This window comes from Notechis scutatus, chromosome 3 (assembly GCF_049901735.1).
Source record: "Notechis scutatus isolate UNSWTSFEM ecotype Mainland chromosome 3, rNotScu1.2, whole genome shotgun sequence".
NCBI classification, from domain to species: Eukaryota; Metazoa; Chordata; class Lepidosauria; order Squamata; family Elapidae; genus Notechis; species Notechis scutatus.
In genome coordinates, this window is record NC_142011.1 from 169,597,167 (window position 1) to 169,617,566 (window position 20,400).

Here is a 20,400-nt window from a genome sequence, read left to right on the forward strand (position 1 = left end):
ATTGAACTGCCGAGCTGCCGATCTCAGCAGTGAACAGGCCCAGCATCTTACAGCAGTGCACAGACCCAGAAGTGCACAGGCCCAGCATCTTCCACTGCAGCCCACAGTGGAATTGGAACGTGACCATAAAAGTCTCTTGATTCTCCCACTAGGATCCTCCTTTCTTGAAACTGACTCTCCACTTGTCAATTCCAATTACATTATATCTATCGTATTGGCTGCTGTGTTGGGTAAGCCCATTATTTATTATTATTAAGTTTGGTTAATATAAGTTCTCACTGTTATATATTTGCTTGTTAGAAACTACTACATGCAAAATAATGACTCCAAGTGACCTACATGTTTCTCTCTGTAACTCAATTTAAAAAAATAATTTTAAAAAATTAATGTGAAGTTAGTTAATACAATGATGATGCACATTTTAAACATTTAAATAATATTTTCAAGGAGAAAACCTATTTTCAAGAGGATCACAACTGTGAGAGAAAGTTAATTATCTTTCCTTATCCTCAACAGTTGACCTATATAGTAAAGGATATATTGAACGGTTTAAAAAATGGCACATGCTTTTTATTGTTTTAATATTTAACAAGTATTTCTAGTTGAGGCTTCTTGGTAGAATAGGGATCTCAATTCATTACAGGTTGGTAAGCAAATTTTGAAAGGACATGATCAGCACTGTTATAAAAGGGCTACTATGCAAAACATTAAAACTATGTGAAAGAGCAATGAATACATTATCCTGAAGCCAAATATTGCCAAGTTCCAATCTGTAAAATTGTAAAATCTAATTGTTCCACCATGACACCTCAAGATCATCATATCCCGATTTGATTGATTGATAGATTGACATATATTTAATGAATGCTCACATCCAAACAACTCTCAACAATTTACATTATACAAAGCCAGAATAGTAAAGAAAGAAAAATATATCACATTCAGGAAAAACAAAACATACTTAACAAGACAAAATCTTAAAAAGTCCACCAGCTATTCTACCACAAGGCCTGGGAGAAAAGCCTTTTCAATACTTTTTGGAACATCATTCTGGTGGGAACTATTCAATCTTTGGGATGGAAATGAGGGAACAAGGGTTAGACCAAGAAGCCATGTCTCCATGATACCATGCTATGGCATTGCTTAATTGAGGGAACCTCAAGTGCATTATTTGCTGGATCTTACTGGATGGGCAGAAACTATCAGGCATAGGTGGTCCTCAAATAATTAGGTTCAATGCCACAATGTGGTTGTCTCTTTTGCCGTAATGAGAAGAGGCTTCCATATAAACCCAGAAGCATCTGAAGCAAAGTGAATACAACAACAACAACAACATATGCAACTCACAAAGCTCTAGGCATATGTACATGTTTACACATAGCTTTCTTCTGGTCTTTAGACATATTAAAAGAAAAATACTAGATTGATAGGGGTGACTAAAAATATTTGAGTTCCAAAATAAGATTAAAGTCCACACTTCAAAAAAGCCATATGTGAGCATCCAATCTCTTTTTCAATAGAATTTTTTCAATCTATATTACAAAGAATAAACAACCTAGTTTGTTTTTGATAAAAGTATTTCCATTATGGTTCATCTTAACAAAATTGCACTCACTTATAAACTTTGTTAGTGAATGAGATGAATTAATTTGATAGAAACTAATGGGATCTTTGATCTTCTATTTCTATGATTTGACTGCATATCATAATCGCATTAGATATGTTTATTAATATTTGATCCCTATTTTTTATATGTTAACAGTTTTGGATCAATATATGCACATTCTGGAATAGACACCTAGGATTGTACCATTCAGTGAGTTTTGTTTGGGTCAGGTTGGTTGTCCATCAGGTTTAATAAAGTCTTTAACTACTTGACACTTCATTATATCATCTGGAGAATGAATACCAATTTTTTTCACTAAGCTATAGCCCATTAATATTAGGGCACCCAAAAGTACAATACAAATTCCTTAAATAAATAATGTTCATATAACCTTAATCATCATATATGATGTTCCCTCTAGTTAAAAGCTATTCACTGAAAATAAATCCATAATTAAAATGCTTCCATTGATCACATGACACATTATCATCATATCAATCATTACAGTACTGTGTGAATCCGTTCAGAAGAAATTTCCAAACCATTGAAATAGAAGGCTAGATGCCACATATTTTTTGTATTATTCATGGCCATATAAATAGCTGAAAATGTATACTCAGTCAATATAATCAATAAAAGGAAATGCTGAGTTGCTATTCTGACAAGTACAATAAAACTAGTGATATGTTGAAATCACATTACTCCTAACAAAAATTTCGGCAATCATTAAAACATCCACATAAAACATACATAAAGGGTCAAAAATGGGGAAGAAACTAGTTCTCTTCTTCTTCCACAGATGACTACTTTGCTATATACAAAGCTCTGTTGAAACAGAATTTATCATCAGTGAACATAGGTGAAGGACATCTTGGTGGCTATATTTTAGTTGAAACTGGGGCTTTGTAAATAAGATCAAATGGCCCTTTTACTGTCCATTTTACACTGCTGTAGTTATTTGTGTTAATCCAAGATCATTGGATTCTTCTCTTCCAGGAGGACAATATGATGACATTTCCACAACTAGTCATGCTGGCTTGTTTGTACCATCAATGTGCCCGGCATGAGCAGGATTATGAATTGTGTTTCTAACTCTGCCAGTATTTTGCCTGTCTGCCTTCATCTTAAAAGGAAAGCAGAAATCTTTGAAACAGCGCTTGAAGTTTTCATCCAAAAAAGCATAAAGAATGGGATTTAGACTGCTGTTGGTATAGCCCAATGCAATACAGAAATAGTAGCTAGAAATGGCTGCAGTGCTATGTGAGACATCTCCAAGAGCCTCAACTAACACAAAAATGTGGATGGGGGTCCAACAGATAATGAAAACTGCAACTACAACAAGAACCAATCTGGTGATACGGCGGAGGTTTCGATCTTTTTCTCGTGATCCAGACAGGAGCCGAACATTTTTCAAGCGCAGGATCATCAGAGTGTAACAAACTATAATAATTAGGACTGGGATAATAAAGGCAAAGACAAATACACAGATTTTCATAAAGATGTCCCACCAGATATAGTCATCATCTGGAAACTGAAGAGAACACTCAATGCTTCCGGTATCTGCACATAAAGGGACACATAAGAAGAAAACAAATGAATATGTTAAATTAAGCATTTCAGGAAAAAACAAATAGCATAGAATTTACAATGATTCAAAGTCATATCACTTTTGGAGGCTAAAATCAAGCTCTGTAGGCAAGATTCATAAAGTTTGCTTTTCTGTTTTATTGCCTGTGTCATTCTTGCAAATCAGAGGTGAAATGTTAACAGGCATATTTTAATATACCCTGGATATGGGTTCCACTGATTAAGTTGAAGTTTACATGGAAACTCTCCTCCATTATGGCCTACAAATGGAAATTAATTCTAATAAAATCTGCAAGATGTTTACCGAGTTTCTCCCAGTAAAATTCAGAGGATATAATTACAGGTAGTCTTCAACCTACAGCCACAAATGGCACCAGAATTTCCATTAGCAGGCAAGGCAGTTGTTAAGTGACTCGTCCTCGATTTTACGAACTTTTTTGCCATTGTTGTCAAGCAAATCACTATAATTGCTAAGTGATTGGCATGGTCATTAAGTGAATCTGGCTTAGCCCATTGACTTTGCTTGTTAGAAGCCTTTTGCTGCCTGCCAAGTACCCAAATTTCGATCACATGACCATGGGGCCGTTGTGACAGGTATAAATGCAAGGGATGTTCACAAGTCACTTTTTCCAGTGCTGTTGTAATTTGAAATAGTTGCTAAACAAATATCTGTAAGACAAGAACTACTTGAATGTACAGGGGCTCTTTCACTCAAACAAAAAACGTAAGGAACCAGGATGAATATAAGTTAGGGTATTGAATAGTCTATTGCATTATTGAAACAAAGTTTAGAGAATCATTGCTAATTACATATGTCCTTTCTAAGTACAAACCTACAATCTCCATAATAGATTTGCTACTTACTAAAACACTCACTAGAGTATTGATACTTATGCAGATGTTCATGGATGAACTTTGCAAATGTATTTCAAAAGTGTATTAATTTCAGGCAATCCTACTGCAATAATGAACTGAAGTGGTTAGAAGGGTAAGCCATAGCTTTTAAAGAGTTATGTAAGTGGGCAAGTGCAGCTGAGAAATTGAGAAATGAGAACAAAATATTATATTTGCTGTTATAATGCATCAGCTCACTCAACTGAATAAAAAGAAAAATGGGTTTTACTCATTTGTTTTCTTAAAAGTGCCTTTTACCAAGAAAATCACAGATTTGGTGCACAAAAATTAGTAACTGGGTCCATCGAGACCACAGGTGTCAAACTCGTGGCATCATGTTGCTGTCACATGATATGTCGTGATGTGTTTCCCCTTCATGGAACTGAGGTAGAAGTGGCATGTGCATGATTCATCTGCCCCATGAGCTGCCAGTGTGACACCCCTGATCTAGACAGTCGTGCAGCTTGAAGCTTGTTGGTCTCAAAATCATGGGTATGATTATAATATTTAAGAAAACATCTCAGAAAAGGGGGGAAAAATCGGACACCTAGGACATCAGCACATCAACTGTGGTTTAGTTTAATTTTATTTTACTCATTTTTTAGTTTAATTTAGGTTTTCAATTGGTGTCAGGCTCAAGGAACCAGAACAACCCCACAAAAAAGCCAAAGCAGTTTCTTTATTGTGGATCACCTGTTTTACAAGTGTCTTGCCATACTGAATGTATTTTCTTGGGAACCAGTAGAGGACAGCTTCACTAACCTGGCATGTGTTATTTGCTTCCATGGAGCAACTCCGTGCTGAAATGCCTCTTTACTCCCTTCTCTCCTTTAGCCTGTGATTTAACTAAATTGATATGCCAGTGCTTAGAACGCAGTTTTTAAAATAATATACCTTTAATCCAGTGGATATAAACTGCATAATGTACATAATTTCTCCACTATATGTATATTTCCTCACCACTTTCAGATATCCAGGATAACACTTTGGACCCTCTCACAGAGCAATCTAAAAGTAATTGTTTGCCACAGGGAATATTTTTTTACATGTAGACATGTAACTTTCTTCCATACTAGTATATTCAGATCAAAATTTATTTTTATGCATATACTTACTGTATACCTAAAGTAGCATGATGTGGCTTACTGTAAGAACAGCCAGTTTGTGGCTCACAAGTGAACATACAAAATGATTTCATTATTATTTTATTATCAATATTAAAATATTTAGGAAACTAGTACAAAATAAAATATATAATAATACAAATATTTTAAAAGTAATTATAATGAAGTTTAACTTTAAAAATACCTATTGATATTATTCCAGCATACATATTCACTTTGAGATTAATGAAGCATGGACTATAGAAATTAATATAATGTGATCCAATGTATTCTTATCCTTGGTGTATGCTAAATCACATATTCTTCTTTTCAGGAACTATGGAAAATGTATTTACAGATATTGTTGCTTGGAATGTGGTTATAGGAGTGTGGGAAAAACATCTGAAATTCAAAATATTTTGTTCTTGAAATAGCCCTGTTTATTTCAGAGGGCCCATTTGAACTTAAAACCAACTTGTTTCAAATACGATACATCATCCCCCCCAAAAAGTCAGAATTGCTTTGAAACAATTATTTTTGCTGGAAACGGGGCAATTCAAAACATTTTGCCTCCATAGTTCGCTGTCATATCATGTACTAGTTTTGAGAAAGGTAAATGCTAACTATAACCGCTAGATAAATAGCTTTTCTTTAGAGCCATAGTGGTATTGCAGGCTAACTCTGTCAACTGCTAGCAGTCCAATCCTGACTGGCTCAAGGTTGACTCAGCCTTCCATCCTTCCGAGGTCAGTAAAATGAGGACACAGATTGTTGGGGGAAATAGGCTGGCTGACTCTGTAAACTATTTAGAGAGGGCTGTAAAGCACCGTAAAGCGGTATATAATACTATAGCTATTTATGCTAAATTTTGATTTGGAGACTATGTGAAAGTCAACAGAGGGGTTCTGAAAAGCATAATAAGTCAGTTCAGTACTTCCAACTGAAATTATTTTCCTGGTGAATGGATTATTTCATTTTTAAAAAATTAATTTAATTCTTAAACTTCAAAAATCTGGATGATCACCAGACATTCAGAAATAAACAGAACAAACTCTGAGTACATAGCAGGGAGAAAAAGGATTCTGAAAAAAAAAAAGATTCTAAAATTCTTTCCTTGCCATCTGATGTTTGTCCAGATTTTTGCAATCCAGATCTGGTAGCACTAAACCAGTGGTGGCTAACCTTTTTGGCACCGAGTGCCAAAACAGGAGTGCCGGAAACTGGAAGAGCAGCTTCCTGACGCACACATGCAGGAATACTGGAAACTGGAAGCTTAATTTCCTGGCGCACACATGCACACTGGCCACCCAGTCTTCCAGTTTCTAACATGCATGCACACACGAAGACTGGCTGGCCAGCACGCACATGCACTCTGGGCACCTGCTCTTCCGGTTTCTGGCGCTCCCTCACATGTGAAGACCAGCTGACAAGTGCACGCATGCGCCCTGGGGAGCTGATATTCCAGTTTCCAGTGCTCCCACATGCATGAAAACCAGCTGGCCGGCACACATATGTGGGCCAGAAAAGCTGTTCTTCTAGTTTCCAGTGCTCCCATGCGTGCAAAGACAAGCCAGCTGGTGTGCATGCATTGCCGGAACTCGGAAGAACAGTGGGCAATGGCTAACATGCCCGGAGAAATGACTCTGTGTGCCACTTCCGGAATGCATGGCACAGGTTCACCATCACAGCTCTAGACTAAGTCATGGATTGATTAAATTACAGCATATTAAGTCAAATCAGGAGAAACCATGTTATGATTTGCCATGATGTTCTTCTCATTTATAATCCAGCCTAAAATTTTTGAACAGTATTATTAACCAGAATTGTATTGAGTAGTGTAAAAATCTGAGCCCTTGTTCTTTTCATATGTTTGTAATAGATAGTTAAATCATTTGGTTGGGAGATGCCCAGAGTTGGTTGAAAGATGGGTGATTCTATAAATATTTTAAAAATAAAATAATAAAAATAAATAATATAAAATATAAAATAAAATTCTCTGAAGCTATGACCTCTAGGGAAGCTTTCTTTTTTAATGGTAGAAGGAGGTAAAGATAATGTTGATAAAGAAATGTAAGATCTCTTAACAGACAAAAGAGACTGTAAATAAAATTTAGTCCATGGGAAGGTAGAAAAGATAGAAGGAGACTTTAAATAATTCTGCCTTGTTTCTGCATTGCATAAGAGAGGACAGAAGGAAATTGTGGCAGGCTTTCAAGATTTTGTTATTATATCCTATAACAATAAAGAGTGTTCTAGTGGAATCAATTTCCTGGCTTACAGGAGGGATTCAAAGGAGGGATTCTCAGAAATAGAATTATTTTTGCTAATTCTGAGTAAATTAGAAAAACACACAGAACTGACTTAAGAATCCACAATAAAATATACCCAAATGTTTTACAGTCTACATATAAAATTGGCATTTGTACTCACCTTCCCTGACCTTGGTACCTCCAAGAACTATAGCTGAGATGCCTACAGATGAAGATAAGACCCAGATGCATATATTGATGATCTTGGCCTTCAAAGGAGTACGAAAGTCCAGGGCCTTCACTGGGTGACACACAGCAATGTAGCGATCTACACTCATCATGGTCAGGGTAAATATGCTCGTAAACATGTTATAGTAATCAATTGAAATGACTATTTTACATAGCACATCCCCAAAGGGCCAAGTGTTCATTAAATACTCAGTACTTTGAAAAGGCATAGTTGTGGTGACAAGAGCATCTGCCAGAGCCAAATTAAAAATATAAATGTTTGTTGCAGTCTTCATCTTTGTGTACCTAAAACAGAAGAAGCACTTTTAAATATTTTTCTATAAATTTAATACAGAGACTATTACAAAACATCACTATTTTGCATAGAATGCACACACGCACACATACAGTATACTCCAAACTGCTTACTTCAAGGTAATACTTTTTGTTTATTATTTGAGGGTCTTTTGTTTATATTTGAGGGTCTGATGGGGGAATATTTTAGCAAAAATAAAAACACATGGGGATCTCTGGGAACAAAGCACATGCCTTCATTTACATATGGTCTGCTTTTCCATATGGTGGTGCAGCTGCCCTTGCTCACCATGATGATGTCATAGAGTCAGTGCTGAAGCCTAACATACAGAAGTTACCTCCAGACTTAGAGGTAACTGGGGATAGATATAAATCAACACAAATCACTGTTTTGATGAATGAATACAACAGGATAAGATTCTGCTCCATTACGTGCTGTTATTACACCAATTATTAATAAATTGTTATTAAAAACATTTGTTTTAAATAAGGAAAGTAATTTTTGCTTCATTTTCTTTGAAGAAAGGTAAAATACTTTTGTCCTCCAAACAAAGGATGCTATTGTTATATTGTTTGAATCTATTTCATATTTGTTTACATTCCTTTGCCACACAAAATATCTTGATTGACGTGAACTCCATAAAGTTGAATACTTTTGAGAAAAGTGGATTGTAAATAGGACAATCATTTAGCTTTCTGCATGATTTCTGCTTTGTTGGGTCATGAAGTTTGAGAGAATATTTCTAGAGAAAAAACAAGGCAACAAAGATGGTGGTTACCTCAACCTTCAGTATCAATAACTGAATATTTTACTCCAAGATTTAATTGATTTAATGTTGCAATGCCCTGTTAACAATTAAGTTTTACTTGCCACAAGCAGAAGTGAATTAATGAGTGGTTTAATTAGAGTATGCAAATTAGGCTACCATAAAACAACAAAATTTATTTGTAGCAAATGAAAATATAACATTCTCTGTTGAGAACAAGTAAAATGTAGGATTTGTTTTCTTTAAAACAAAGCAAAATGCAGTTATCATAATATAATCAATATTTAACTCCATAGGCATTAGTCAGGACTGTTTTATCAAATGCTAAGTGGGCCTAATAACAGAGTAATGCTGCTCATATCATTACATTACTTCCATAACATCTAGAAATCCCAAGGTGGTAACTACCCTGGGAATGAGAGAGAGAGAAAAAATCATGGGGGGTTTTCCCCCTAATATTTAGAATATTCAGTCAGTAGCATAGTACTATGATTGTACATAGTACTTCTTACAATAATTCCTTTGAATTATTGAATAATCCCTATGAAGCACCATGCTATTCCAATCTAATAGTTTTCTTGTTCATAGTATCTTTCTCTTCTTTTTAAAATAATATTTTCATTTGCATTAGTGAAAAAGACAGAAATAATAGGTCTGTAAAACTGCTTCACATGGATTGGCATATACAATTGATAATGTATTACAAGAGGCCAAACAGAGCTGTCTGTTTTTATGCAAAAGTCTTCAGATTCCATAACTGAACTCAACCTACTTTTCATGTCTACTATAGAAGCTTGCTTCCATTATACTAAAATTAAAATAGCAATGGATCTGAATCTCATGGCCTTTAAGAAAGATCAAAGGATCCAGGTACCACCTGATTCTGATTTTGAAGGATTTCAAGACATTCTAATATTACATGGAGAATCATGCAGGCCTTGCCATACTTTTCTAAATCTAGGACAAAACAGATTTCAATGAAAGTTTAATTACTGGATGACATGTGTTCAGTTCCTCTGTCTTATAAATACATTTGAGGTGAGATAAGAAAGTATCCCTCTTACTTTTAGTCAGAGATGGTATTCAGCAGGTTCTGACCAGTTCTGGAGATCTGGTAGCGGAAATTTTGAGTAGTTTGGAGAACCAGCAAATACCACCTTTGACTGGCCCACCCCCATCATTTCTCTGCCTCCCAAGTCCCAGCTGATCAGCTGGGTCTTCTTTTGTTACCGTGCACAGGAGAATGGGGCTGGGAATTGGATTAGTGGAGTGGGGAGGGAATGGAGATTTTCAGTATCCTTCCCCTGCCATGCCCACCAAGCAACGCCCACAGAACCGGTAGTAAAAAATTTTGAATCCCACTACTACTTTTAGTGCGTTCTCATTTGTATTAAGGTATTTAAGGCAAAGTGGGGAGGGGGTCTTATCCTCTGCATTTTCTAATATAATATAGAGCTTCTAAAGTGAATGTATGATTATGAATATAAAATCATTTCCCTTCTTCTCTAAAATCTCATCAGAAGTTGGTTTTTGCCATAAAACCTGAAAGTTTTGTCAGGTAAAACCTAGAAAATTATGCACATTACTGACAGCATATAAGATAATTTGGGGGGGAAAATATCCAAGCCTGATGATACCCAGCTGTTCTTCCAGTTTAAAAAACAACCTGGTTCAGCTGGGACTGAGAAACAAGGGAAACACAAAACTGCTGAATGAGTCACGCTGCCATTGGTACCATTATTACATTGACCAAAGCATTGAGGCAGCAGGTCCATAATGCTGCAGTGCCTTGTCCATTACAACTTGAAATTTGAGTCATTTTCTTCAAATTTAAATAAGATGGAAATGTGATTTCCAATGAAGGCTCTGCTATGAAAAGAATGTTAAAATAGCAATGGCTTCCTCCCTATGAGTATGATTGCCATAATCAAAAATGCATTAGAAAAATACCCAGAGCTAGGGATCACCAACCCTCAGCCTTCCTGTAGAAGATGGATGGGAACATTAAGGTCTTCTTGAACATCAACTCCAACTAGTATAGCTAATGGTGAAAAGGGCTACTAATTGTAATTCAACAATGGGGGGGGGGGGGAAGCATAGATTTCCCACTCCTGGTATAGATATTAATCCAATAGCAATAGAAGTAAAAATGTATTTTATTTTTCCCCCTCAACATCATTACCTGTCTTTCTTATGTTTCTCCTACCTATTTGCTGGAAAAAAATATTTCATTCCTTCTCAGCAGCTGTATAAGGATGAGCCTCACAGTTGCCAACCATGTACATCATAGCTCATTTATTTAGATTTGATTTCAAAATTAGTCATGAAGGTCTTCCATTATATTTTCTACAACACCAGCACCAACAAATCCCATTTTGCAACATTTCTTACTTTTAGCCCTTTTCCTTGGATTCCCTTGGTATAATTCTAGATTCATTAAACTTTTACAAACAATTGACAAGCAAGTCGGGTTCAGTTCTACAAGACTGAATATGAGGATATATGTAATGTAATTACATTCACTTCCCAGTAGCCTATCTGCAAGCTCCATCCTCATAATTTTGAAGTATTAGCTCTTTCAATAATTATTGCATCCTGCATATCCAGTGACTCTTGGAGGAACACTTATCGGCTTTTTTTTTTTTTAATCTCAAAGAGGTAAAATGTTGTGAATTTTTTGAAGAATTTCTCTTCCCTACAAAGAAATGTGGAAATTTTTCTCCCCAATGTTTTTGTCTACCATATTTCAAATGCCCAATTGTGTTCTGCTCCATTAATAATGATTAAATATATAATATATTTAAAGATGGAGAAGGGAAAAAAAGGAAAAAGAAAGGAAAACAGGAGGAGGAACAGGAGGAGGAGGAGACCAGCCATAGCCAAAGAAGCAGAGTTATAAATATTAAGCCATAAACCAAATTGATAGATGTTTGTGGAAATGCTCTAGTTGCCCAGCTGTCTGAAGCACTGTGTAATTGTAGACTGACTGTAGCTTGATTCTCTTCATTGTCTCCTGAACTTTTCACTGATGAGAAGTTTTGTGGTATGGAAAGTAGTTGGCTGGATAAACAATATTCTGAAATAATGCAAGCCCAATGCTAGGTGTCTCTAGTTACACTAGAAAGAATTCCCGATGCCCAACTCTGAGCATTGTTCCCATTTCTCAAGTCTACCTGCTCTTCTATTTCATTGCAGTTTGCATATGCCTTTTCCAATTCCACCTTTGTTAGAAAGATGAGTTAAGCTCATGAAGTGCATTGTCACAGCAAGAGCAAGAGAAGCCAGCATTCTTTCAGCAGCTACTAGATGCTGCTGCCCTTTGTGAGAAAGAGAGCCAGGCACACAGCGACAGAAGCTAGGCACAACATCACTGGAAGCCACCAGATGGCTTGCTTTGACTTCTGTGAGATTTTGATTTTTCTTGCTATCTGCAGATTGCAAAATTTGGGAGGGAGGGATGTCAAGCATCACTTAATTGAACTGTTTTCAACTTGACCTGTCATAAATCTCTAGCCTTTATTTAAACATAATTGCCCCTTTTTTCCATTGCGTCTATTTAATTTGTCAGAGAAGATATCAAAAATATGTTTTAAATGATTTTATGTGTTTAACTATAATGCACATTATCCCCATATTGTAGGAGAGAAGTGGCTGGGAATTAGCTCACCCTCTCATGGCTGAGAAAACATTTGGACTAGAGATTTCCTAAGTATTTGTACTTAGGAAATACTAGCAGTGTGGAACTATTACAGCTCAGTAGAATTCCACACACTGGATACTGTATCTCACATTTGACAGCATATGTAAATTCCCTAGCTTGCCCATGAAGCCAGACTGTGTTTCAGTTAATTAAAATGGAACCATGGTAACTTCTTAAAAGCATCTATAATTGATGGAAAAAAGAAAGGAGCAAATGCAGCTGCAAATACTACCACTTCTTACAATACTAGACAACACCGTATCAACAGTAGAGACCTTCACATTTCTAGGTTCTACTATATCACATGACCTAAAATGGACACCTAACATCAAAAACATCATCAAAAAAGCACAACAAAGAATGTTCTTTCTGTGCCAACTCAGGAAGCTCAAAATGCCCAAGGAGCTGCTGATCCAGTTCTACAGAGGAATGAGTCTATCATCTGCACCTCTATAACTGTCTGGTTTGGTTCTGCAGCCCAACAGGACAGACACAGACTTCAGAGAGTATATAGGACTACAGAAAAAACAATTACTACCCACCTGTCTTCAATTGAGGACCTGTATACTGCATGAGTCAAAAAGAGGGCTTGAAAATATTTACAGAGCCCTCACATCCCGGACATAAACTGTTTCAATGCCTTCTCTCAAAACGACACTATAGAGCATTGCACATTAGAACAACTAGACACAAGAACAGTTTTTTTCACTGCTAAACAAATAATTCCCTCAACCCTATTCAACTATTACAAAGTCTGCACTACTATTACTGTTAAATCTTGTCATCACTCCTTATCACCCATCCCCTCCCACTTGTGATTGTATGACTGTAACGTTGTCGCTTGTATACTTACGATTTATATTGACTGTTTCCTAGTACGATTGATTGCTTATTGTATCCTATGACTATCATTAAGTGTCATACCTTATGATTCTCAACTCCTGATGTATGTATCTTTTCTTTTATGTATACTGAGAGTATTTACAAGACAAATTCCTTCTGTATCCAATCACACTTGGCCAATAAAGTATTCTATTCTATTCTAAATGCTATTAATTTAGCATGGCTTTAGAGCCTCATGGAATCAAAGGAAATTTTTGGGAAAGAATGAAACACAGATTTGTAGTAGAATGTTGTACTCTATTGAAGTTCTAATGATAAAAGGAAAACTCCCAAATGCTGTGTTTGTTGAAAATAGCTTGAATCTGGAGTCCTGAATTTCAAGTCTCATATTCCTGAGTCAATATAGCCAAATGTGAGGTAAGGAATTATGGAATCTGTGGAATCTGGGAATGTTGATCTCTAAGACATAAAGTGATTGCAAGTCACCAACAAAGATTAGATTCTCAGTAAAAGGTAGAGTGGCTTGTTGATTAAAGTTTGTATCTAGTACACGCATCTGTACAATGCTACGTTATTTCAGAAAATAATTGCCAGTTTTGGGGATGATAATTCTGAGATTGAAGGTTTGCTAAATGATCAAGAAGCAGAATTCAAAGCAAAACAAAATCATAAGCTTTCCTGAAGGAAGTGAGACACTGATTACAGGTTAACAGTGGATGTCAGTTCAAAAAACTGAAGAATTAAGAGTTCAGTCAATTGCAATTTCATGTCAGCACTTTCCTATCCCCAAATCAGAGTGAGATCTTGAATTCTATGTTTGTATCTCCTCCTCTTTAATTACAACTCTGTTACATCAGAAGTGATGGAAAAATAGATCTGACACCCCCCTAACAATAGGATTATTATATGGGCATTTCTCTAGAATGATCTCTGTTAGAAAATGAACAGTTCTCTGTTTAATGTTATTCTTAAATATTTTCACCATGTGCCTTATTTCTAATTTATCAACACTTTTTATTGGATTTCAAGCTGAGAATGAGCTGCAGAACTTGAATACCCCATGATAGATGAGACTAAAGTTTTTAATCAAAGTAGCAAGTATGCTATAAATTTATCACAAGTAATAGATTGTGTGCAAATGCAGGAAGAGAAAGTATTAAAAGTATTAAAAATACAAAATGAAGCTAGACCATAAATTAGACTAAGAAGCATCTCAAAAGAAGGAAATTGTTAATCCTTTTTGCCAAGAAAGCAATATCAGTGTATTGATTTAAGCACCAGAATCAGCTTCAACTTAAAGATGACTTTAAGGTAGAAAATATAGTTTCTTACTTATTGGCAAGATTTCTCCTATGTCATTCCATATGATTGCTAGCACTTTTAGAAAAATGACTTTTTAGATTACTGTTGGATTTAGGAAATGCCTTGAGCACTAATGCTTAAATTAAATAAAAACTGCAGAAACTGATTTAAAGATTTGAAAGGGGGGTAATCTCAGGTTTTGTTCAGTTTACTAACTGCAATGTTTTGTCACCACCATTTTTCCACCACGCACATTGGAACAGAAGTATATCCACACTGATTCTTTTATGAAGCAAAATTACGTATAATGATTTCATTAAATCTAGAAACTGACTCAAACCTGGAACATGGGTACAAAATCCTGATTAAAATCCAGTCCATTCCCAGTGACCAGATAATTCTGTTAAGCTAAACTCCACAGGACTCTCTCTAGACTCCATGGACTAGCATAGAACAGCCAGACAACTGGATGCTTACTACACTTCCCATGTTCCATTCTTGAATTTATTTTAATAACTTCTAGGCCAATATTTCTGAGCCTAGGCAATTTTAAGGAAGGTGGATTTCAACTCACAGTTTCCCCAGCTCCCCAGCTTGTGGAATCAAAGTCCACCACCCCTATCTTAAAAGTCACCATGGTTGAGAAACACTGTTGTAGGCTATTTTTGCTCCAAAAGAGCCCAGAACACTTTATATAACTTCAGTAAATCTATATGAAAAAATGCCATCTCAAAATTCAATGCATTTTGAAGCAACTGATTAGATATATAGCTCCGTTACCATGCCCAATTCTCCCCCTCCCTCCAGATAAGCCACAAATCCTTAAGGTAGATCACTGATAAATTTCTAAGCATCAGAAATGTATATTGAGATTAGGAAGGTCTGGAGATAGAACCTCTCCTTAGCTGAATAACTTCATGCTTATAAATTTGTTCACATATATAAGGAAATGAGTGAGGTTAGGGGGTGTTTTCTTGCACAGATGTAGCATTTTAGGTGAATTTCATTATAAGTCATGTTTTGTTTTAAAAAGTATATAGAATAAAAAGAAGATTATTTGAAAGCTAAGGAGATCATTAGAAAGATGACTGATAAATAGAATAATTAACATGCATATTTCATTTCATATAAAATTAGTAATAATATAAATGACATTTTTATCCCTGGGGGGAGCTCTAGCCACATATTTCTGCAGTGCTTTTCAACTGTCACACCGTCCAGGCTGATCACTTAAAAATTATCATCACTTTTCCATTTCAGTTTTCTCTATATTCCAAATGAAAGCAGATCTGATACTAAATACATTTAGGCAATTTCCCCTTAGTTGGTGTACTACACTAATCCAAAACAGAGATTACATCTTTTATAGCAAATGCTCAACTTCTCGCTAACTAAATAGATCCCTGTGGTTTCATATCAACAGTACAAAAGTGACTTGCCGGTATCATTTTATGGAATGTCTTTCAACTTCCCAGTTTTATAACAGTCCGGGAATTCAATGAAGGTGTCCTTTCCAGGTATTACTAATGGCCATTCCTACTTCCCTTGGGTGTCCAGAAGAGCTATCCACTTGCTGCACCAGCTAAACAAAACAGAAGGTAACACCTCTGGGAAGAAATAGTTTTCTCTCCCTTCAGTCCTTACCTCAACCATCCCCATATACCCATTTGTCAATTATTCTCTAATGTGACTCCACTAAGCAGCTCATGAAGAATCTTGACATTTAAATATTAACAAAGTTAGCCACAATACTATTGCTCCTAGCAGAATCCTGGACTTAAGGCGAGACTTTTTCCATTGTACCTCAATTTGTTAGGGATCAAAAAGGCAACCTTCTGAGTCCAAAACATATACTTTACCATCACACTACAGACTGTCCCCTTTGGATGCAGTAATTAATCAGGACAGTTAGCTTTCTGATTTTCTTACATTCTTTCCCTTCATTGATCTCGTCTTCCTGCAATAAGAATGTCTCCTTTTCATGAGTTAGGCTTACATAATTGCTTTTCATTCTACTTACCTTATGATGACAAACATAACCAGGGAGTTGCCCACCAGGCCTACCACAAAGACCATAGAGTAGACTGCTGTGATGATGATAGGAATAGCTGGGGAGATATTAGTCTGATTCTGCTGTAAGTCCTCATATCCACCATTGCTGCTGTTGCCATATTCTTCCCAGTCTGCAAGCCAGCTGTGGCTGGTCCTGCTTGGAAAAGGGCAAAAACCTGGGGGGCAGGTGGGACCCAGCTCTTCACGAAATATGTACACTGGGGATTCCATGGAGGAATTCTCCTTCCAGCCCTATTGGAAAAGATATGACAGAAAGAGAGGGAAAGGAATAGATAAATGCCTGGAAAGAGAAGAGAAGAGAAGAGAAGAGAAGAGAAGAGAAGAGAAGAGAAGAGAAGAGAAGAGAAGAGAAGAGAAGAGAAGAGAAGAAAGGAGAAGAAAGGAGAAGAAAAGAGAAGAGAAAGACCACCACCCCTTAAAAAAAACACTAAAATTACATTCCTGCAGTCCTGACATCTTTAGTGCGATGGGAGGCATTAAAGTAGTAATAGTAATCATCATCATCTCATGAATATCAGTATTCAATAAAATAATTGCTTAGTTGCCAAATCAAAAGTATTTTATTTATTTTTTTAATCTAATCCACTGGAAATTAATGGGACAAAATAGGATTAATCCCAGCTCTGTTAGATGCTGGGTCAAGAGGCCAAACAATAACAACATAAAAAGGTCTAATACTTTTGGGGACTTTTAAAATATGAGATAGTTCCAAAAGCTTGATAAGTTCTTGAAGATGAAAAGGCTGAGTTTTTCTTATCAAAGAAGAAGGGATTCTGTCCTCTTGAAAAATTAAAAAGGTAGAGAAATAGAATAAGTTGCAGCATTACCTTAAGTGCAGGAAAACTACCAGGGTCTCCCAGCAGATATTCTCATAAGTTGAAAAGCCTCCTTTCCCTATTCTTCTGCACTCTTGGCATCTGAATTATTATCGTACCATGAAAGGTTTGCACTTCTGGGGATGCAGAACAGATGGGCTATCAAGCTGGATTGGAAGCTTTCACTCCAAAGCTGCAGGAGCGGTAACTGCAGCAAGCTGCACTTTCCCTTTCTACTAAAGCATCTCTAATACTCTTCCCTGTTTCCCCTGACACTCTGCAAGCTCCGTATTCTAGCAGTCCTTGCATACATTCTCTAACACGCTCACATGACTACTTCCTAAACACCAAAAGGCAGACAAAGTATTCAACAAAGGGTGAGACAGCCAATCTTACAGCTCCTGGAAGATTATTTTCCCCCCACCCTCCACGTTGCTTTCTTGCTCCTTAATCGTTTCCCAGTGCTTTAGATTTTCAAACAATTGAATCCCTCTCCCCCTGCCAGTTAATTAGCTTAGGGTTAAGGCTATGAGAAGCAAAGATAAACAGCCACCTCGTATAAAGCATATCTGATTGCTCACGACACATATTTAAGCATTCAAGACGGCTCCCTAATTTGCTGGCATTTCACAACACATGCACACATACACATACCTTTGTTCAATCCATATTAAGAAAAGAAGATAAAATATCACCCCAAATATCTTAGAATGGATGAGACAAATTAATATTCATATCTGTACATTGAACGTACATTGAATAATATTTTTCCCTTTCCCTTTTTGTTATAAATTGTTATGTTTTTCTTATATATGTTAGTGTTATAGTAAGCATACTTTGGTATCTAGTTACTTTTTAAAGAAATAAACCTTATTTCTTTATTTATAACATTTGTAATAAGTTTATTTATAAACTTATTTATAACAATTGTAATAAGACTTTATTTATAGCATTTGTAATAAGTTTTGAAAAATGAAAATTCTGGAGCCAGGAAAAGCTTAAGTTGATCCTGAGCCACAAAAGCCATAAAAAAGAGAAAATTCTAATTTGGGTTCCAGTTTAGCAAACGTATAAAACCACCTGAAAGTCAGCCTATACTACTGTTTTTAAACCTTGGCAATTTTAAAACATATGGACTTCAAAACCCAGAATATTGGCTGGGGAATTCTGGGAACTGAAGTCAAGACTCTTAAAGTTGAGATACACTGGTCTAAATTGATCACAGCCATCATAATCCTAGCATAGAAAATTCAGTGTCCCTTATGGATTCAACTCTGATTTCAGAACTTCTACCATCAGCCCTTCTATTTGCAGAAACAGAGATGATACTGGCTCTATGTTCAAAATCTGTATCAGAAAAAAAGGTTCATTTGGTATTCCAAAAGTTCTTTTTTGTTCAGACCTACTTCGGAAATACATGAATGGCATAGTAGGACTCTCTAAAATCTACCTTGCCTGTGAGTTACTGGTATACCAACTCATTGAGGAAACATCTCATCCAGTTTGCCATCCTAGTTCTGGACCATCTAAATATATATATTTTTCCATTGATTCAACCCACTGACTTGAACTTCAAAAGAATGATACCATTTTAAAATGAGCTTATTTTATTTTTAACTATATATATTTCTATATTTTTCCTCATCTGTCTTTTCTTTGGCTTATACAGTATTCTACTGCTAAGATGCACCGTCAAACTAATAACAAGGTTTTGGAGATGAGAAGACAATCTAATTACCTGCCTGTCTATCTTGCTTTAACCATTTATGTTTAGTTTTATTATATCACACCACTGAAACACCCAATTGTATTCTGACAATACACATGAATGTCGCTGTTCTGTTCAGTTTCAGTTCTCCTGACCCACCATTTTTTTTTCTTCTCCAGATTTTTTTTTTAAAATAATTCTATTGGCCTTACTAAGGTCATTTGTATGCTTACTAGTAGGTACGTATACTATATATTCTCCCCTTGTAGAGATGAATAATGTGTTTTTCCTTTTTGTTTGACAGGATTCAAAGTAACTCATAAATCTGCAGTTAAAGAATATCCAGTTTTTGTTAAAAGGTGCTTTACAATATTGAGTGCTATAGAACAGGAGGATTATGAGGATGGAAGAAAACAAAATTACATTCAGAAGAAGAATTTCAGATGCCATAATATTATGGTGAAATATTCTACACAACTATCCTAAGCATACTTTCTGTGTGTGGTTCAATTTTCATAGTGTGGTCTGTATTTTTAAATCTGCATTTTTATTTTTATTTTTCATTTATCCTACAAAAGGATAAATTTGTAGGGTAATGCTTGTTTATGGTTTTAATAGTGTATTACATGTAAGTAATGTATTACATTGTTTGATTATTGATAATAGTACACTTTAATTGATTTGGAGCCATCTGGAATTTGATATGCTATAAGATGGGTGGATATATAAAATGTTTTAAGTGAATAAATAGGGTGTCCCATGCTTTCCTAAAACATCCTCTTTGTCTAAACCTTCACCATTCCCCACTATGTTGTAAAATTCAGAAAATCAGTGTGTGAATGTCTGCAGTGATGAAGCCTTAAACACACATTTCTTCAAACGTGAGCTGGAAGTGTGAATCACATAAGATTTTAATTTATATGGAGGTTTATACACAAAGGTATTCCCTGTCATGATAACCATGGGCGATTTATAGATATTAAGATCAGAAATGAAAAAGCTGTCAAATGTCATCAAGACAATTAATTCTTGAAAGGAAAGCATGACTTCCTAAAATGCTAAAGGTTCCAAGAGAAAAACTGGAAGTGTTATTGAATAAACAAGGGAATGAAATAGTAGTACAGATAGTCCTCGACTTACAATGGTTCATTTAGTGACCATTCAAAATGACAGTGGCACTGAAAAAAAGTGACTTATGACTGTTTTTCAC

General features: G+C 35.8%; 1 protein-coding gene across 1 annotated transcript; it reads right to left on the reverse strand.

Annotated features, from left to right (window-relative positions):
• Positions 1 to 873: 873 nt before the first annotated feature.
• OPRK1 (opioid receptor kappa 1) lies at positions 874 to 16,886 on the reverse strand. The gene is given in 3 exon segments (XM_026670299.2): positions 874 to 3,166; positions 7,621 to 7,973; positions 16,615 to 16,886. Coding segments are annotated over 3 exon segments (1,236 nt in total). The 5' UTR covers positions 16,878 to 16,886; the 3' UTR covers positions 874 to 2,546.
• Positions 16,887 to 20,400: the final 3,514 nt, after the last annotated feature.